This window comes from Agelaius phoeniceus, chromosome 14, assembly GCF_051311805.1.
Source record: "Agelaius phoeniceus isolate bAgePho1 chromosome 14, bAgePho1.hap1, whole genome shotgun sequence".
NCBI lineage: Eukaryota > Metazoa > Chordata > Aves > Passeriformes > Icteridae > Agelaius > Agelaius phoeniceus.
Window position 1 is genome coordinate 12,932,478 of NC_135278.1, and position 21,865 is coordinate 12,954,342.

Consider the following 21,865-nt stretch of genomic DNA (forward strand, 5'->3'; position numbering starts at 1 on the left):
AATAACTGTTGCTTCAGACAATTATCTTCAGCAGGGTCAGTCTGGCTGCTGTGACTGTGCATTCAGTTTTCTGTGTTGATTTATTAAATATAATCACAAGGGGAAGATGAGCCAGGTTCTCTGAATAAATTGGTGCTAATTCAAAAGCATTTCTTCTTAGTGGTGTGCTCTCAGTAGAGTACATGGACTTAGATCAAAAATTGGAAACCTTCATTAGCTCACTTTGGTTTTACCTCCTACCAAGTGTTTCAAGACCTTATTTTACCTAATAAATTTTACATAACCGTAATTTACCCAAGTAAAGCTGTTTTTTTTTAATATTATAACCTGTGTCTTGTAATTAAGTTAACAGTGCATCTTGACAAATCCTACCTCAATTTTAGAAAAATCTCTCTTCAAGAATACACACAAGAAAATGCAAGACATCTGTAAGTGGCATAAAATAAAACCCACTTTCATGGTAAAAAACACACACTTCAGAATATTTGAAATATTTCTGAAACTTTGTGTTTCCAAATATACCTGAGACAGGCTTTAATATTTTAATAACTGAATACTTCCAAATATTTTAAAATGTGAATACTGCAGGGACTGAATTTGTGCATTTCTTGTCTTCCTTTTCCTGCAAGTTTTTGGGAACCTGACTTAAAATTTGAGCAAAATTATTTTACTTAAATAGTTTTAAAAATAGTGGATTGTGACCTTATAGGAAATGGCATGAGTTTTTTTGAATGTTTGCTGTTGCTGAATAATTTCAGAAGTTTCAGACTTGGACTATAAGTTTGTTTTTTTTTCATTTATGAATGATGCAAAGACAAGGGTTATGGACATTTGAAGAATGTGTGAAATGGAGAAACTAATTTCCCAACATGATTCCTTCTCAGCATCTTTGGTTTGTTGAAGAACATATACTTACTTTGGTAGTCTCAAAATTATGCGAGAATTTGAGTCTCTCCCATCTGAGGTGTGTGGAAGGGAAGGGGAAGTGGCTGTGTCAGATGCAGGGTAATGTGTATTTGTCAAATATATATAGAAATAATCTATGTCTATATATAGTGTGTTTATGTATGTATATATATATATATATATATATATATATAGTGTGTGTGTGTGTTTATGTATGTGTGTATATATATATATATATATTCACACACATGCTATATACACAATCCCATATATATAGTATGCATATGTTTATTTATGTATAATAATTTTCACATAATAGCATCCTAAAATGTTACTGCAGCATTTTCCTCATTTATACAGAAAAAAATATGCTGAGTGAGTGGATAGAAAACTGTAGGACTTCTTGTTAAACACATAGGACATGCCCTGACTGCTTAACTTAATATTTAAAGATTTGGGGATTTTTTTTTTCTATTTGAGAAAGGGCCCCAGGTATTGCTATAGAGACAGGAACCTGCACTACTTACAGCATTTTGACAGCAGGAGGGGTTGGCTGCAAACCCAGTCTATCTCACTTCTTTATGATTGTTCCTTGTTCCATGAGCAGTCATCCCAGTTTAAAAGAATCAAATTTATTTGTTAGTAACTACTTTGTAAGCATCTCTGATCCATTTATGAGATGAGATTATGGATGGATCCATTTATTATCCATCACATGCACCTTGATGTCTACAGTACCACTGCTTCTAAAAGCTGCTGTAACTTACATCTGATGTCTGAGGGCTGTTTTATCCCCAGTTATAAAAAAAAATTTGAGACAGTATAGCAGGTAAGTCAAAGTACAGGTGTTACTGTCAGAACTGTCTTCAGCAGTTTTAAATGAAATTAAAAAAAAAAAAAATTCAAAGACTGTTTCTTTGTAAGATTTAGTAAGATTTCTAAGTAAGACTTCTGATGTTTCTAGAAAAGTTGCCATTTCAGTAAAAGCATTGCCAGGTGCATATGGCCAATCTTTTTCTGTACTTCAGTATTTGGGGAATGTTTCAGTGCTGCTGTGAGAGGACTGCAGATGTGACTGCAGTGGTTTCCTTTGGATTCCTCCTTAGGCAAAGATTTGTTTTCTGTTCATATCAATTTTGGTATGAATATTTTGAGATATATGGTCAAAGAAATTGTATTAATTAACTGACTCATATATAGGGCAGTACTGTCAACACCATCTTTTAATTATTCTCTTCCAGTAATTGGAACAGCTGCAGTTTAATAGACTAAAAAGCCAGAGGTAGAGGCATGAGAAGCACCCATATGAAGTGGAAAGAGCTGAGTAAGAAAGCCAATTAAATTATCACACAGTCAGGTTTTTTTTTGGGTACCTGTAGAGAAATGTTACACATCCTTGTTTGCTCCTCTTCAGTTTCGAGACTTGTGCCTTTGCAGCCATATTTAAATTGCTGAAATGATTTGGATATTGAAATGATTACTGCATTTGAGCTCCATGCCTTTGGGAATATTTTGCTGGATTTTGGAGGGTTCTGCTTTATTTTTTTCTGTATCAAAATGCTCTTGTGTGGTGTAGGAGGCATCAGCTCAGCAGGCTGGTGGTCTGAAGATATAAAAAAGATGAGAGCAATTCCTCCCTATGTGAAACTGATTTTCTGCCTTCAGTTTGGAGTGAGCTCTGCTGCTGCTAATATCATAAACCAGGGATTTTATCACATAACAAATGCGCATTTTAAAATGGAAACATGCTTTTGTATCAATGAGTTTTCAGAACACAGGTGTGGGGGAAAAGAATCTCAGAGCTTTGAATATATTTACTGGTCTAACCACTACCATTTTAAGGTGATTTTCTTGTTGTTGAGTCTGGCATCTTCTCTTATATAAACACTATTCAGTAGGAAATTGTTTGTGACACAAATATTAAGACCTTTCTGTTGTCTGCATTTCTAGCTGTAAATGGGAGATGTACATCCCACTGTCACTTAGCTTTGGCTGGTTTTCTTTCTGGAAAGCTCAAGAAGCCCGAGGTTCTGGAAGTGAGAAGACTTTTCAGGTCATGCTAGGAAGGGTTTGGAAGACTTGAGAAAGTTGTGATGTAGCATAACCCTACTTTGCACCTAGTCCTTTCAGTTCCTCTGACACCTAAGAGATGAATAAAGGGAGAGAGGTAAGTAGCCCGTTAAAGTGGAACAGCAATTTTTTAAACACAGCAAATCACTTGACTGAGCAAGTATTTTTTTCAGTTTTGTTTTTAACAGTTTAAGAACTGAGGAAAAAAGGCTCAATTCATTATCTGTGCAAATTGATAAAAATCCAGCACATCTCTAGAAGTTAACTTTTATTCTGCTTGGTTTTCATACAAAAATTCAGGTGGCATTCAAAGGCTCAGAATAAATACTTTCAGACTAGAACAGTTTTATATTGCCTGGGCTCTGGTACAGCTTTCTGCTGTGCCTTTTTCTTCTTTTTGAACAACTGTGAAGGGAAGTCTTATGGGAAATGCAGCGATGGTTTAAAAGTTTTGTTGGATGCACAGATGCCCCAGAGCTGTGAACACAGTGGGCTGGAAGAGGACAATGTGTTGACAGTTGCTGTGTGTGACACAACGTGGCAGCAGCTTAGCATTCAAAGGGAGGAAGAGGATATCCCCAGAAAAGGAAGAGAGTCACAAGGGATGTGGTTTTAGCTGTGTTCCTGCTCTGAAAATCAGGGAGAGCTTCCAGAAGAAAAGATGCTGTGATCAGTGCCCTGGCAGGGGAACTCTGTGTGTCATTTGGTCATGTGCTTGCTGAGTGATGCTGTGTGCCTGCTCTTCTCATTTGGGGCCCATTTTGCTTGTTGGTCAGTAGTGAAGCAGGATGTAGGTGCAGGGATGGAGGGAGAGGCTGAGGAAATGCTTTCCTCTCTAATCACAAGCACTTTTCAGTCTTCTCTCTGTGGGATCAGAGCTGCACTGCTGTTCAGCCCCAGCCAGGAGCTTCTGGCCTCTCTTAATGTCTCAGCTCTGTAAAGTGGCATCTTGGGATCTTGCCTTTGGTGCCATTGTTTACTTTTGTTCTTCTTATGCCACCTGTTCCTTTCCTTTATGGCTGAGTTCTGTGCAGAAATTCGTGATACTCTGTCAGTTACTTGTCTGTGCTCAGTGCAGCTTTGGAAACATGAACATGGAAATAGTTGCTTAAACCCCAAACACTTTCTCATCTTTTGTACACAGAATTAAGGATATGTGGCAGACTTGGATAATAAGTAGAATGTAAGTTCAAGCAAGTTATAAATAGTAGATGCTTTTAATTTTGAATGTGAACATGCTTGTGAGAAAATTACAGAAAAGCCCCTCAAATGCTCCCGAAATTATGTTTAATCTGTGCAGTTATCCTGGGATTTTCAGCACTTAGGAGTTTTAAATTTAAAGCATATCTCAAATTTGTGTACCAAGCTGATATGTTTTCAGAGCACTTCACTGGGAAATATTTTTTCAGCAAGGAGTATTCTGCACAGAGGTGTAATGCTGCTTTTGGCCCTCAGAATCCTTCATTTGAGGATGAGTGGCAAAGTTATGTAATATGAGAACAGAAAAATGTGTATTCAGTGGTACAACACACTACAGGAGATCAGATTACTTTCCCCATATATTTAAATGTGCAGCTAAAATGTTATTTTGAAGTCTTAATTAAAATATCAGAATTATATACTGAGATGTTCTGTTGACTTAGGAATAGTTGATGCAAAGCATAAAATACATAATAATAGTATTTTCCTTGTGAATATGCAACCAATCTGTGACTGTCAGGAAGAAAATGGGATTTGATTTATTTTTTTTCTCCTTATGTGTGGATAGGTGATTCATTTCTCACATGGTTGTTCTTTAGCAAGTGACAAGTATTTCCCTATTTTTAGAGTACCTGGCACTGCTGCTTTCTTCAATTTTGGATTTTATACATGGACTGTTTGGTGGAGTAGTTTATGCTGGACTTTGGGAGAGGATTTGGTTGGCAGTGCTTGGAATTCCTGTACTTTAAAAAAATTGTTTACTGTTTTTTCTGCTAAGATTTTATTTATGTTGTTTGTAGAGTAAGTGGAAAAGTAAGTAGGACACAAAGGAGAGCAGGTTTTTGAGGACTCATGTTGCCCTCTAGGGTGAACGATCTTGTTGTGGTCAAAAGTGAGAAGTAACTCTGATTTCTGTGCCTGTCTGGATTGACTTCAATGTCAGTCAATGCTTGGGAATGACTTTATGGCTTGAGTTGGATTTTATTTTACTGATCAAAAGAGTATTTCAGGAGTTACTTCTGAAAAAGGGGTCCATTGATTGTCTCTAACTTCATTCTTTTTTTTTTAATTAGTCATGCTGCTGTTAATAAATAAAACATGTGAAGATCTCCTTGAGGGTGGTAGAGCAGTGGAGGCAGAGGCTTTACAAGCAGTTACCAGTTGGATGCACTCTGTGTGAGCAAGGGAGTAACTGTGTTTGCTTTTTGTATTTTAAGACACTTTCTGTGTAATGGTGAATGCAAAAGCAAAGCTGAGTATATGAATGCAAAGTAATGATTTTTTTTTACTTTGTGATTATAGTAGGTGTATCTAACATCTTTCAGCCTGATTTCTAGACCTTCAGTGCAGAGCTGGCACAATGTAGCAGTCTGGTGTTGTGTGTGTTTGTGAGACTGGACACAGTATTGACCAAGTGTGTAGCCAGGCCTGCCTGTTGGCATGTAAATACTTGAATTCTCTTGCTAAAAGTATGACTGTGCTAAAACTGCATAGATGTTTTTGCAGGACTTTGTTTCTTAATAGTTACAGCATATAAGCATTATTGTCATACCCAGTGGTGTCTCTTCAGCACCCCAGTTCCTGTGAAATTTTTTGCCTGGGTTAATGCTGCTCATTTGTAATTTAGAACTTCAGAGGAGTGGGAGGGGCCCTCAATTGTTTGTCCAAGGGGTGCATCTGGTTTTGAGTGAGGTTGTCCTGTGGTTTTTTAATTCCTTGCCTTTGGATTTGGTAACAGCCTGCCCCAAACTATTTTCAACAATGGTGATCAGGAGCAGCAATTATTCCCTGGGGATTTCATCCCAAAATTGAATTTACATTGTGAAAAACATTTTGTAACAGTGAAACTTAAAATGTTTCACTGTTACAGAACCCTATCAGAGTGTTGTTAAATGTCACTCGAATGAACAAATTTATAGACATTTATAGAAATAGCTCCTGGTTCAATTCTTTATTGCTAAGTAGCGTGACAGGGTGTTGGCTTTTTAATGAGAGGATTAATCTGTCCTGATGAATAGAAAAATTGTCATGCTGTACAGAGACTATTCTGAAATCTGCAGACTAAATATCTTAGTGTTGATTTGGTCTGCTCTGGCGATACATTAGAGGTGATGTATTTTTTCCCTGTAAGGTAATCAGTATAGCGGAATCTCTGCCTTCTCTTCCCTGGAAACATGCTCTGCTTCTGCATGAGATGCTATTAAATTCCCCAGTCCCTTTTTAATCGCTTCCCTGCCCTGCTCCCCGCTGTCGTCAGCCCCGGGAGGTCACCGGGCAGAGCCCCGAGCTGCGGAGCCGTCCCTGCTGGGGACCGGCGTGGCCCCATCTGCTTCGTCAGCTCTGGAGGCAATTTGGGAGCTGCTGGGGGGCGTTGAGAATTAGATTGTTGATAGCGTTCCTACAAAGACTGCTATTAACAGCCTGCTAGTCTCTGCTTCTCTACTGCAGAAGACAGAGTGATATTTGTGTTCCCATATCATGTTGTAAAATGCATGAGATTTTGCTCTTCCTCCTTGGAAATGAGAATAGGAAAATGAGAGCATCCTGAACCAGAAGCTATTAGAAGAGCATGCAGAAACCTGCAGCGATTTCTGCTTTATTTTGTCTTCCTAGCTATGGATTAGAAGGACTGATTTTTGCAATGGGCTTTTTCCATAATGGCATTCTTGTATTGTTTGGTCAGAGCTTGCACAGGAGGAAAACAGGCTGCTGAATTTAGTCACTGATCTCTATTAGCCGTGGCCTAAGGCTATGCTGAGATTTATATCCCATTTGTATTGTTGCAGCTCAAAAGAAGAATGTTCAGAGGATGACAAGTGTATTCTGAGTAGGTATGTTGTTTCATTTTCATATGAAACCCATTTTTTTTTTCTGCTTCCATTGGTCAGAAATGAGGTTAATAGGAAGAGAATATAGTACAGTGCTGCAGTGTCCCTGTTAAGGTAGAACAATAGCATCAGAAACAGTACTTTAAAAATTAGCTGCTTTTATTAAATAAAGCTGCATTATGCTGATGTGCAGAGTGCAGTCTTTTCTTTTTTTTTTCCTTAACATATACTGCAGTCAGTGCTTCCCTAACGAGGTGGCACTATTGTTGAGTTAGAAGGATAGAATCATCATATTGCTTTAGGGGACAGCAGGATTTAAAAGGAGATGCCTTACAGCCCTGTTTTACAGATTGGAAGCATCGGTTTAAGGGCATTGGCAGAATCATTTCCTTGTTCTTCGCAGCAGCCACTGCTGTGTCAGTAGTGTGTGGAATGGAAGTCCTAGTTGGTAGTCTGTTATGGAAACGCTGTTTACTGTTATTGTAGTACCGTGGTGACAACATGCCATTGAAATGGAAAACGAGCTCTCCTGCTATCTGGAAATTCCCAGTTCCTGTGCTTAAAACATCCAGGTCATCGCCACTTTCTCCAGCATACATGTAAGTGAGAGAAATGAGGATAATAAGGTGGGAATTCTTTTTGTGAGACTACCCTGTGGCAAAATTCCCTGATACATATTAAATGACATTGGCACTCAGAATTTTCTCTTGTTTGCTATGTAGACCCCCCTCCCGATTTTATCCTGGATGTTTCATGATGGATGTCGTGTCAAGTCTTTCCCTTTTTGTTGAAACGTAGAGAAATTGTGCAGATTAAGCTCTATTCATAATGATACTGTGTATGTTCATTTGAAAAGTTTGTGGTGGTGTTAATTTGTAGAGCTAATCTTGAAATGACAAGTTAAGCTTTGAGGCTGGCAGGCTTTCTATATAGTGTATATGTGAATGTTTCCTTCTCCTGACTATTTCATTTGGAAATTGAGCTTAAAATCACCTGCTGTATTGTATTGCACTTTTGTTCATGTGAGTTCTTGTAGAGGTGAAATCATCCTGCTTTGGTCTTGTTTTATTCTTTAAAGTCTTAGCCTTAATACAAATTGAATGTCTTCATAAAAAGTTACAATAAAAGCTTATAACATAAATTTGAATCATTCATATCTGAATACTTATGTAGTTATACAGGTTGTCAGTGTAAAGTAGCTTCACAATGTGCCTTTGTCTTGCCAAATCCTGATGCAGCTTTTGTTCACCTTTTGTTGCTGTGAGTTCTGTGTTAGCATATACAGGTGGCTTTTTTTTCTTTCTCTGAAATAAAACTACTCAGGGTACTGAATTCCTTCTGCCTTTATTTAAGGAAGCAGCTCTTCCAAACAGAGGAAGAGTTACTTTAAAATGCACAGGTAGCAGTGTAGGTGACTTTTCTATCTGGAAATTGCCGTAAAGGCTCCTACATTCCAATAGAATTCCAGCCTAATACCTACGATATTAGTACTTTTAAGCTTGTATTGCCTGCTTACAGATAGGCTTTGGCTTCAGCTACAGTAGGTACAAGCTGTAAGAGAGAGGTGCACAGGTCCTCTAAATGCTTTTTTAATTGTTGCTGAGCGTGGCACTGTTATGGTGGGGCTGAAAGGATGCAGCGCCATGTGCAGGGTCACTATTGTTCTCAGGAACAGAAAGGTGGGGAACAAACCTGCCTGTGCAAAACCTCTGCTTTTGAGATTAATTCATCTATGACAAGGTGTGGATGTGCTTCAGTCCTTTTATGGGGAGCATCAAATATACTTAAGGCTACCAAAAGGGAAGCTGTTTCCTATAAATTGCTACCTATTCTGAGTTGTTAAAAAAATAGGACTTAAACACTTAAATATAAGGAAAGTATCAAGATGATAAGAGTTGTGAGACATTTGAACCTGTTTCAGGGAAACAGTGTCATTAGTGTTTTATCTTATGCTGTTGTTTTTAAACTGTAGTGGTCTTAAATGCAAGAAAAATCAGAACTAGCCCAGTCTGATGTCTCTGCTGCTGAAAGGGAGCATTTCTTTTGTGTGTTGCCTTTAAAGTGCTAATCTTAGCCCTGAGAATGCTCCAGCCTTTGTGATGGGGATCGTGTGGCTGATTATCTCAGTGTGTTGAAAGTACGAGCAGGTTTAGTGATCATGTTTAAACTATATGATGCTGAGATTATTTGGAGCATGAGAAATATGTGATCAGCAGCCTTAATCATCTCTTGATAATGAGTCAATGTATCTCAATGTTTATGGAGACATTTCTTTATTGGCACACAGACCTGGAATTAGGAGGACTCGTATATCTAACACTAAAATTATTCATATATTTTATTATAAAGACTGAGAAACATTATAAAATGGCACCTATTTGATTAGACAATATAAATCAACTAATTAAAAATCTTGGGTTGGCCAGTAAAGTAGGTGATAAGATTCATTACTTTCATTGTAGAGATAACAGTAAATTTGATACTGTTTTATATAATCTGATGTTTTTCATATTCATATTTAAAACTTCTGTTGTAAGTAGTACTCTGCACACTGGCAAAGAGCTTATGTTTTGAGTAAAGGGTTGAGGAATAAGTGGTGTGTGAAATGGAACATGTATTGATGTAAAATAAATGGCCATACAGCTCTATAATTCACAGATGAACACTTTGTTCATATTTTGGATCTAGGGTATGCAAAGGTATGATTGAGCTTTTAATCCCTTTGATACTTGACATCGAAATCTTACAAAATAAGGGGTTTAGTGTAGTTTGGAATACAAAGTAGGAAGGTCTTAAAAGTGTTTTGTTTGGCTTTTTCCCCTTGTATTTAAAATGAAATTCCAGTTTTTCAGGTTCCTTTAATGAAGTTGACCTTAGCTTTAAAAACTTCATCCTGTTTATGATTTACAAGCAACATATCTAGAGATTAAACTGATGATCAGGATGCATAGATTTTATTAGAGTTTTTTTGGTCTGTGTACCTGATAGCTGAACTCTGCCTTGGTTTCCCTGTCTCAAAATGCTGAGACGGGTGGCTGTGAGCAGGTTTGGCTTCTTGGATGAAGCACCAGTGTACAAAGTGCCACTGCAAAATGTTGGCTGTCCTGCAGCTGAGCAGGCTTAGCTCAGTGTCTGCTTGGGAGGTTGTGGTAGTTGTTGATGGGGAATATGAGTGTGAGGAGCTTGTCTGGCAGAGTTCTGTGCTGTGGGGAGCCTGTGGCTGGGCACAAGCTGACATGAAGGACCTGCAGAAGCTGAGGTGTGATCAGTTTGTAGGTGAGGATGAGGTTCTGTCACTGGCGAGTCTGCTTCATTTGCAGGAGCTGGTTCCCCCTTTCCTGGCAATGGGAAGGAGCAGCAGGGGCTTGCTGCCTCTTGGCTGGTGGATTTCTATAGCACCAGTTATTTATTAGGGATATTTTCAGGACATCCTGACTGCAAAGAGGTAACTCTTCAAATTCTCTGACTGCTGCTGAAACTGATCCAGGGTAGCTTGAACTTTCCCAGGCTGGAGAGATCCAGTGACATTGCTTAGGGAAAATTGGGCACTATTGGACTTGAAGACTGGCATGTGCCAATATTTGTAGGTGTAGTGCAGCTGGCTGAGTGCATGAGTTAGGAATGCAGCTGTGGGTACGTGCACATGCCTTTGTCAGGCTGCATTTTCTTTTGTGGCACTTATTTTGCTGGGGTTTAGAATATAGATGCTGTTTGTCAAACATTGTGAAAGCTGTTACAGCAAGTTTATGCACCACTAGTCAAATCATATTCATACTTGTGGTTGTGTTGACTACGTGCAGAGAGACCTACGTGACTTCATATATTAGGTGGACAGTTTGAGCAAGGGAATAAGAGAAAAGGAGAAAGTGAATAGCACAGACCCTGAATAACACTGGAAAAAGTGATGTCCCATGGCATCATGGCTGTTATTTAACATGACTGCCAAACGTTTAAAAACAAAAAAGCAACAGTGACTGACATAAGCAGAGGTTAAGAATTAAAGCACCACTACAGTGAGGGTGAGGAGCAGTCCTGAATTATATTTAACAGCTTTGAGGCATAAAGGAGCATGGATCTCACTTATTGTTCATGGTGCATGGCATCTCATGCATTAAGAACTAAGAGAATTCTTTCTTATTCCCACCAGTAATGTCTTTTTTTTTTAAATTGTGCACATCTTCCATTAATACAAATGGAATAGATGTTTTTGGAAACTCAGGAGATTAAAGTGCTATGATTAACATCTACAAAGAATTCAATAATGCAAAAATACTATTGGCAAAAATACTTTACAGAGGATTGTTCTGCTAAGGTTATGTCATGCAAGAATATTCTTAGCTGGTTTTTAGAAAGTTAAATGTTCGATTAAGTGGCTTTAGTCACCTGCATGCCAATTTTAAAGATAAGTAAAATAAAAGGATTCTTATTTCAGAATAATCCACTTGTAATCTTAGTGCCTTCTATCCTTTCACATGGAATAGTATTAAATGGAAACTATCCTTTGCATGTGTTTTCATAAATAACTGACTAATATTAGGAGAAATAAACAGATGTAGTATTCCAAATGTATTGTTATCAAAGGGTTTACTACACAGTCAATCCTGAGTCGTGTGGTTATGAAATTTGTCTGATAGGAAATGCTTTGCTCTAATGGAAATCAGTTGCTTTGCAGAAAGGTAGAATAAATTCTTAATACCCTGGAGTATGCAGCATTAGTTTTAGCTGCTTATATTGGTTATACAGGTTAATGCTTTTGTGTCTTTTTCCAACAATCTGCTTTGCTCTACAATGAGCTTTTTGAATTTATGCTCTACAGTTATATATATTTAAATGGGAAAAGGTGTGTATGTAATTCATCAGACCATGTGTATTAGTTCTCTTTGGTGAGACCACCCTGTGTGTGTGTCTGCTGCCTTCAATGGCCATTTTCAGGAAATGAACCCTTTTGTTGGGCTCCTGAGCATTTGACAGGGTACACAATATTCACATGCTCCTGTCTTTGGCAGCATTTCCATTTTATGACATTGCTTCCTAGACATTTCAAACTTCAACATGTTGGAAGTCAATATGCAGCTCACCTCAAATAAGTTTTAAACTGATCTGACAATACATGCAAAAAGATGAATTGGATGAGTGGGGAGTAGAAGGAGTTTGCATCATACTAGTAGGAGACTCCTTTTAATCCCAGAAATTTTGTGTATAGAGTTCTCCTTTGTGCCTGTTGGTATTTCTTCTGCTTTTTATATAATAGGTATTTCAATAGATTATTCTAAGTTTGAAATGTGAAATTTCATTGCTCTAATAAACTGAGGAAAATGAGAAAAAAACCTCCAACTTGTTTATCATGAAGTCTCCCGGGGCTACTGTTTTTTCTGGGGAGACTTTATAGGGGATGATGTGGCCTGCAGGTCCCCAAAATGACACACTTATCCCTATACAGCAGGATGTTGTAATATTGACATTGTATTGTGACATGGTAAAGCATTTTTATTGAATTATCTAGAATATGTTACTTAGCCTGTCCTGCCAGCATGTCAGTTCTGCCTGTTTGTTATTTTTGCCATTATTTCTTTGTTAAGGTGAAAAAATCTTGTTCTCCAGTCACATTCTACTCATTGACTTTTCTAGTGTTAAGTGGTATTTTCTGTTGACATTTGGATGGGGCTACCTATGGATTTTCAAAAAATCATTGGTGAATATTTGAGTTTTAAAATAGTAGTTGCTTGTTCTAAATGCTAATAATGGGAATTGTAGTGTAATAATGTGTAGCTATCACACTAAAGTGGAAGTGGGCATCTATGTTGCTGCTGTCCATTGTTTCATTGATACAAAGATTGTATCAATGTCTAAATTGCAATTGTGGTTTTTCATGGGATGAACAAGTCACATGCCCCTCTTTTCTGGCATGCATAGATCTAAATGCTTTATCACATAGGGGAAAAATATTTTACAATTGAAAGTAATTAATGCCCCTCTACATCCTCTCTGGCAGACTGCAATAAAGGAGTGCTGAGACATCTGTGAGAAGTGACAGAACAAGAGGAATGGTAGATAAGGACCCAAACTCTAAAGTCAGAATCTTACTGACTTTTAAGGTTCAGAATTATTCTGACCAGTATATAGGGAAAAAGCCTCCAACACTCTTGGGAGGAGTAGTTCCTAATTTGGTTACAGGAATACAGTGGGATGTGTGGTCTATGACCAAATATTAAATGTGCAGGTGCCTCCTTAGCCTTAAATTTGTCTCTGAGGAGCCATTCTGTTAATTTACTAATTTTAATTTACTAATTTCTGTGTGTGGAAACTAAGGACACATGAGGTACAGCTGTCATCTGCTGGGGCGTGCAGAATGGTTTTTGTGTTTTGTAATACACAGGCAGTATTAAGCTGCCTGGTCAAAATTCTTATTTAACTCTTGGGTACTTTAGACCAATTAAAAAGAGCAGAAAATACCTGCAGTGTTAGTCCAGCCTGAACTGTGAAACCTCTGACTCTCCTATTTTACCTTTTTCAACATTAAGGGAATAAAATATTTCTCCTTATGTAGAAAAGCCAAAAAAATGTGTATTTCCTTGCTTTTTCTGTTTCTAATAGGAGGAATCAACAGACAAACTCCAACTATGGCAAAAAGTCATTAGTGAACTGTTTCTAATTTAGCATCATTAAACAATGCAAGTCTGCAGATTTAAGCTACGAATGGCTCAATGAATGCAAACCCTTTGTCAAACAGATAAATGTGGATGTGATGCTAAGGCTCCCAGAGAGATTAAATGCTGTTAGGAACAAAAGCTTTATAGCAGTGACTGAGCCAAATATTGCTTTGTTTCTGTGGAAAACAAATTTGAATTAACCAGCGGGCTGTAATTATGCTGCTAACAGCTTGAGACCTGTGATTGTTTAGTTGTTTAAGAAGGAGTTTTGAAGAGAATATTTTCTGTGTGCATATTCTTGGGAAATCATACCTAAACAGTTGATGTTGCTCAGTCCTCTTCTGCTGTGTTTGTGGCAACTGGTCTTCTGCTGGCTTTGGTCACAGTGTGGCCTTACTAGAAAGTGATACAAAAAGGTTTAAGTTATGTTGGGAGTATTTTTGTTTCTGTGTTCTCCAACTTGCCATTGAGATCCACTGGTGCTGGGAGCAGTGAGACTGTCTTCAATCACCTGAGTGTTTGTAGTAGCTCTCATCACTTCTGTTGATGTGGGCTTGTGTGCTTGGACACAATATGGTGATTGTGTGTTGAAGTCCTAAGAGACTTGACTGTACTAGGAAAAAAAAAGGGGGAAAAAAGGGAAGGAAAGGTTAAGTCTTGACATTTAAGTACTAATCTCCAAAACTTTTCTTCTAGAAATAGCTTCACCTGGAGCCTGACTGTGGTTAAGCACATGTCATTGTCCCTGGCCCTCAGCTGAGGTCGTGGTTGTTGTTGCCCTTGCTGCCTCTGCTGATGGTGCTGGCAGAGCAGCTCAGGCTCTGCTGCTCCTCTACTGACTTTGCCTTCACCTCTTCAGCTGGTCACTGCAGTGAGCATCCTGTGCTGTGAGAGTGTCAGAGCAGCAGGTGAAGCTGGAGCACTGCCTGCCTCTGCCCATCAGGGTGTGCCCACAAATGACCTTCTTCCTTTCTGCTGGATTGGGGGGGTTTGCAGGTGCTGTATCTTCATCTCCTGCTTCCCTTGGCCAGAGCTTTGTCAAAGTAAAAACCCACTTCTCACTGCTTTGGTCTATTGTATAGAGCCTGTTTTTATGTTCTCTTTTACAGAGCACCCTCACTTTAGAGGAAAGGTGGAAAATGGGACATCTATTTGCTTTTTAATTTAAGAAACAGTAAGTTTTACTTTGTGACTTTCTCCTGGAGTGGAGATTTAAAAGAGCTCAGTATGAAGTTACTAAGCAAGTATTTTTAAATGTTCAGCTGTTACTGCTGCCCATCTAATGTATGAAAAAGATAAGGTGTAAAAAGTGAAATATTAAAATATAAACAGCAGAGCATTGTCCAAAGTGAGCAGTATTTGGCACTAGCTGCCATTACTGTTTTAGGAGATTGCATTAACAGCAGTTACAGTGCAGTGATAATTCACTTGAGGCAGAAGGTCTGTAAACTTCTGGTTGTGGTGGCCCCTTTCAAGTGAACCTAATTAAATAGCATTTTAAAGAAAGTCAGTAGCCTGACAAATACAAGATGTTTCTAGTTTCAGCAGCAGCCTCAAGTTCATCTAATAAAAGTTTGGTCTTTAAACTGTCCAGTAAAAACAGTGACATCTGAAGCCAGTAGTGTAGGACACCTGGTGAAAGTGATAAAGGAAAAAAAGGCAATTCCCTCTCCTAATGCACTGTGTGTGTCACAGAGGTGATCCATGCAAAGCAATTTAGGTCCTGCCTCCCAGTGCTGTTCTTGTGTTCATGCTCCATTTGCCTCTTGAGCAGCAGCAGTGGCAGCTCCTGTGTGCCCCAAACCAGAACTGGAGTTTGAACCTGCTCCTTGGGCTGTGGAGAGGAGTTAACTTGCTATGTCAACCCATTGGCACAAAAATGACCTTTTCTCTTCCTTTTCTCTCCTAGCTGGAGTCATCTGTGTTTTAAAATGTGAACTTGCATTTCTGATAGAAACTTTTTTGTAATGAGTAAACATTAGCAGTTGATAAAAGCTGGTTAGTTTTACTGGGTTGCTGATACCATGAAAGAATTAAATTAGAAATTCTTGATAAAAAGTAGTAGTAAAATGAAGAGATGTTATTTTAGGGGGGGGACAAGTATAAAAGTAACTTCTTTGCCTGAATAAAGGATTTCTTGAAATTGTATGAGTAGGAGATATGGAATGGAAATGTGAAATGCCACGATTGCATAAATTTTTCATCTACATTATGTTAATATTTGAATTTCTTAAAAAATATGAGATTTTCTTTAATACAATGCTGCCCTATCAGTTCTGCTTACTGGGCTCCAAGGTGTCCAGGTACTTTGTTGGGGAATTCCTAAATTCATTACTCAGGAAGTTGGAACACCTGTTCATAATGGGAGGACAGCAACAGAGACAATAATTTTTGGGTGTTTTTTGGAGACTAAGCTTACTTAAATACTCTTTAGCAGATTATGCATACAAAGTAAAAAATTATTGTATTTTACTGGCCTTTTAATGATTAGGTTCATTAGCAAATGACATGCATAGGTGCATGCATAGGATAGCCCTGGGATGTACAAGGGGGGGTTTTTGGATAGGTCATAAAATGATAAAGATTTGGCCTGCAATAAGAATAACCTAATATAAAATTGAAATCTCTGTCCTTGTTACCTGATAAATACCAGAGTCCTGGCACATGCCAGGGGTGATTGCAGCAGAAGCCATTTTACCAGTGACCAGAACACTTGTGGCCATGGTTCATTGAACAGTAACTTGACAGAGAAAATAAGGTTATAGTCCTTCCAAAAATGAGTTATTGAGCTTCACCAAATTAAGAACTCACTCTCTGGCAGATCTGGCTTTGGCAAAGCTTTTACTGAGTTATGTAAGACTGGGTTTTAAATAAATTGGAGAACATGCACTCTAAAATATCTGTAGCTGTAGGCTGATCTCCTTACTTTGTTTTCAAAGAGTTTCTACAATAGTCTGAGAAATAGATGAATGGATTACTGATGGAAATGAAAATGAAAAAATCCTTAATAATATTCTTAGTTGCCTTGTTCCTGTTGCATCAGAATAAACTCAACTACTTCTGAAGAAAACATCATAACAGAATATTGGTTTATTTCGTTTGTGCCACTAAGCTTTACAAAATGGCAACTGCATGATTTGAATATTCTATTTGAGAATAAAATCTATCACAATTTTCAAGGATCTTTGCTTATCATCACCTGGATGCCTCTGAACTGTTTTAACAGGTTAATACTTGCTAAGTGGTTTAGAAAGCAATTTGCCTCTGTGAGTCATATTGTAACTCCAGCCAGTGAAATCTGTCAGTATTTGCTGGAAAGTTAAAGCATGTTAATATCCATATAATGAACACTCTGTATTTCATCACTCCAAAAATATCTGTTGGAAGTACTTGGAGGATTAACTTGGAGTCATGAGAAAAGCACATTTGGTTGTAGCCTCTAGGAAAAAACTGTGCTGTACTTGAAAGAATCAACATGTGGTTAGAAAGAAAATTCTGATCCAACCTACTTTGTGATAGCAACTAATTAACCTCTGGCACCTTTCTCTGAGCTGCAAGCCACTGCTTCCCAGAGGTTGCAGAAAGTCAGGCAGCTCCTGTGCCTTCCTCTTGCAGTGTTAATATTCATTTCACATTCAACTCCAACGTTCTCTTGGCTAACTTCTGTAATGTTCAACCCTCTCCAGACCAAGTGTGTGTGTTGAAGGTGATTTTAACATCCACATTTAGAGCAGCTTGTGAATTCTCACTACATGCTGCTGTAGTTTTAATTTCTTTTGTTTCCTAACTTTTTAAAACTCTGGTTAAAAATAGTACTGCTGTACTTCTTGTTTAATGATTTCTATTGATCAGAACAATAGAATTAATTAGAAAGTGAATTAACTTTCTCCTTTGGTAGTATGCTTAATTGTGATATACTGTACTTAAAGTAAAAAAAAAAAAAAAAATCAATACATTTACCTTCATTACTGTTGAGTTAATGATAGTGCTTAGTAGACCTATGTTAATAAATGTAAATAATGCCTGTGGTAAGTGTCCAAACAGGACAGATGCACTTACTGGGGTTTTGTTGGGAAGTCAGTTGGACATTCAGCTCATTTCCCATCTGTTCTGGGTGTGAATGGCAGAGTTATTTCTGAATCTTAATGTTACAGCCCCTGCAACAGAAGCTACATTCTGAATACTTCAAGATTTTGTTGCCGGGTATGTGATGGAATAATCAAGTTTTGCTTTTTGTGTATTGCAGTTTACACAGAGCTTAAGCACTGTTGTAGTTTCACTTTGTCTTCCAAAGCCAGGTTCTTGGTGGTGTGTGGAGATAAATGCTGAGCTGCTACCAAGCCAATGACAAAGGCAGAATTTGTGGTCACTCTGGGAGTGATCTTTCCCTCTTGGTGAATGTCACAGAGCTGGAATTCAGGGGATCAATGCCTTATTGCCAGCTGTTATTGCTGACTTGCTTTGGAACTTCTGCCAAACCCAGCTCCTGAATGTCACTTCCTGCAGAAAGGAGAGGGTGCTCAGCCCTCCAGAACTGTTGAACTGTGGCGGTGTATTTAACAAAAACAAATCAAACAAAAATCCTCAAGGCCCCACAAAGAAACAAAAAACTCACATCACAATTTTTTTTTGGTCACAGTTGTTTAGATATAAGCCTAACCCCATACAGGATTAATATAAACTACTTGTCTTTATTCACGTGGAATCAGCCAAGTTAATGTTTGGGACTAGAATTGTAAAAGTTATACTCTGGTGAATTTTTCTAGTGTGGAGTTTGCAGTTTTTAATGCTTCATTCACATGTGCAAGTTTCTGTCCATACGTAACAGAAAATGTGGAAGAGAAATAGTGAAAATCTTTTCTGCAGAAGAGCTTCAGGTGGTGAGCAGCTGAGCTTGTGTGTGTGATAGAGAACTGCTCATTATATATTGCAAATCAGATAGAGAACTGCTTATAGCCACACCAGGCATGTCAAATGTCTACTTTTAGGTATTGAAAGTATTTTAATATTTATTATATCCTCTCTGTTGACTGTGCAGTTTTAACAAGGCATTGTGTTCTATGGAAGATAACCTGTAGAGAACAGAGCTATGGGAAGTTGTGTGTCATGTTCAGAAAAATGCTTCCATTATCCCAGCTGTCCTTGGAATAAATGAATCATGCTCAAGGTCTTTGCCTTCATTTGTAAAACTTATGAATTATGCCGTCTGTCAGGAAGTCAAGCAGTGATGTGGCAAACATGGTAAAAAGCCCACTCCAAACAGCCAAGGAAGTTGGTTTACTTGTCTGTTTCTTTTCAGAATGATTTTAAACGATGCGTTCATTTTCTACTTTCTTCCGAGTTCAGAGAAAGTATTTTAAATACTCCTTCATGTAACATCTATCTGATCTGACATTTTGGGAAGATGCTTCAAGAGCAAAGAGTCAGATTCATGCTTGTTGAATCTGTTGTTCTTCACGCCCACGCTTGCAAGTCTCCCCACATTATTTTGTATTTCTTCTCAGGAAGACATGTACAAATTTAGAGAGTGGATGTCCTTTGAAATTATGTAAGACTCTTGCCTCCATGCAATTGTATGAAAACTGAAATAAATAGAACTCACCAAACCCAAAACACCCTAGAACTGAGTGAACAAAAATATTTTGGGTTGTGAGCCAGCAACTGCTTGCTGCTCTGTTGCATATTGTGTTTGTTGGATGCAGAGATAGTCTGGAGAGCCCTTTTTTAAGGTATACCCTGTAAACTTTGTTTAAATGACTCTGGATTTGTTTTATAAGATAGAGATAATTGTGTTTCAAAAATAGCACAAATCTTGCATGCTGCAGTTGATCCACATTAGTTTATTCAGCTGAGTACATTAGAAGTCACAGCTGCTCAGATGTACCCTTGTTCCTACAGTGTTATGTCTGTGTGCATAAAATCTCACCCATGTTTCAAACCCATGTACACTGTTGAATGGTGAATTTGTTTTGAATATGTTTTTGTAGCTGACCTTTTGTACTCATGGCTTTGAACAAGGCACATCAATGCTATGAGGATAATATGTGAGTTTCAGAAAGTGCTCTATGTGGTCTTTGTACCCAAAGAAGGTGGGGGTAAATGTTTTTTTAAAAAAGGGAAATTATGAAAATTATTTTTCTTCCACAAATTCCAAATTTGTCTTTACATAGTGATCATAATCAAAACTGGGGAAAAGGAGGGGGATTTAAGCACATTCTTGTTACTTAAAGTAATTTCTGAAACTGGTTTGAAGGCCAATGTTTGAACCTGCATGTTTAAAATTTGGAAAACTTTCTGTATCTAAAATTTGCATCAATTATGTCAAACAGCTATAAATCTTTTTTGAGATATGGAAATACTTGATTAAAAATGGAGATGCCCTCTTCTGTGGATTTATAGCTTATGTTTGCTAATTAAATTTGTGTACATATTCATTAGTCCTCTATACAGGCTCATAGGTAGAACATTAAATCACAGAAGTTACAGAAACTAGTTGGTGTTAATATTTCTGTGGAAGAATTTTATTAACATTGTATAATAATTAGAGGTTAGCCTAGTTAGGCTCTCAGATGTAACCTAATTTATATCTGAAGATTAAAATAGTAGGCTAATAATACTGCAGTAATTCTTTAACAACTCTACCTAAAATTAGCTTGTCCTGTCTAGATTTGGACAGTAATTGCTTGGAATCACATCTTAAATTAAAATTATGAAGTGTTTGCCTGGACAGTAGCAGAATACTGGATATCATATTCTGAAGGAGTTCTAATTGTGTGTTTCTAAAAGCAGGTTAAAAACTCCAACTGCAGCTTGAAACTCCATGATGTATATTTTCTATTATGAATAGTCATGCATGGATGAGGCAATGCAAGCTATAAGAATGAAAATACTTTTTTTAAATATTACACTTAGAGTTTCAATGTTTCACCAGTTTGGCAAGGAAAAGCTAAGATGCTTAATTTTGGAAACCAGATGAAACCTCTATAAACATTCTACAATACTGGATTATAGAAATAACAGTGTTCAATTGTGTAAATCAGGGAGCTGGGGATGGAAGAAAAAGGAAAAACTTACAATCAAAAAAGCAGTTATGCCTTTTTAGAGACTGTTAACCCTTCACTTTCTTGAATTAGCTGAAGGGAACCACTAAGGACTGATTCTGTTGCCTGCTGATTTTTTTTCCTGTAGCCCCTGTGCTGTTACATTTCATCCCAGAAGACTGTGGGTTTAAAACAAAAGATCACTGAATGAAAATGACTTTGGTCTTGAGGTTTCTCTGTTCCCATTCCCGTAGATCCCTGGTGGAAGAGGAGGATCCTCACATGAAAGTGTCTCTTGGCAGCAGCGATATGGGCGTCTCTGCCCACCTGCAGTCTTCGAAGACAGGAACCACCAGATTTTTCACCAGCAATACTCACAGTTCTGTGGTGTTACAGGTAATTAAATATTCTCACCCTGTATTGAGCTGTACTGAGATTTTTGGCTGCTCTAAACAATGTGTCCACTCAATAGATTTTATTAGTCTAGTAATTCCTGTAAGGGCTCAAAAACTCTCATGTTCTTGTGCCGTCAATGCCCACAAGCAAGCATGGCTTGGGACTTGCTTTCCTCTGAGACAGAGGCTCAACTTTCAGCAGCAGCTTGGGAAAAAACCTGGCCTTTTCCTGGAGTCATGTCCCAGTTCACTCTCAAGTTCTTAGAGGTAACAACATTCAAACTCTGACATGAGAGCTGTATCAAAGAAGCTCAATTAAATACCATTATTGAATTACCTTAGGCATGTCCCTTACATGGCTGAGCCCTGCCAGGTTTGGTGTAATGCCCTGTACTGGGTCTGACTATGGCACTACTGTGTGGTAGAACATCTATACTGCCAATATTTACATTCTTGCTAGTATTAGAAAAATACCAGCTTGAAGGAAAATGGTTTATGTTTGAGTTTCTGTTCCACAGTGAATGAATGAGGAGAGTATTTCATCCATCCTCCAGTATACACAACCAGGCACATCTTTGGAAGAAATCTTGCTCTAGGATGCTACTGTAGATGATTTTATTTTTTATTACAGTTAGATGTTCTAAGTAATTCAGAGACCAGATGTATAATGGGAGCTTATTTTGGAGTTTTTAGCATGTCAGCTTTGGTAACAAATTTGATAATCATAGAACTGGTAACTACTTTCCTTTCAGGTCACAGACTTTTGCAGCCTGTTA

At 38.0% G+C, this 21,865-nt stretch overlaps 1 protein-coding gene across 6 annotated transcripts in view; it reads left to right on the forward strand.

The window, feature by feature from the left end:
• Window positions 1-21,865, forward strand: part of KLHL13 (kelch like family member 13) — an 81,258-nt gene that overhangs the window by 36,376 nt on the left and 23,017 nt on the right. For 3 of the 6 annotated variants that reach the window (XM_077186236.1, XM_077186238.1, XM_077186237.1), the window contains one exon: window positions 20,949-21,090. In XM_077186236.1, the coding sequence (XP_077042351.1) occupies window positions 20,949-21,090 (142 nt within the window). Of the gene's footprint in view, window positions 1-6,572; window positions 7,008-7,168; window positions 7,604-20,948; window positions 21,091-21,865 lie in introns of those variants that run through there. The other 3 variants (XM_077186234.1, XM_054641663.2, XM_077186235.1) reach the window with 3 other exon arrangements.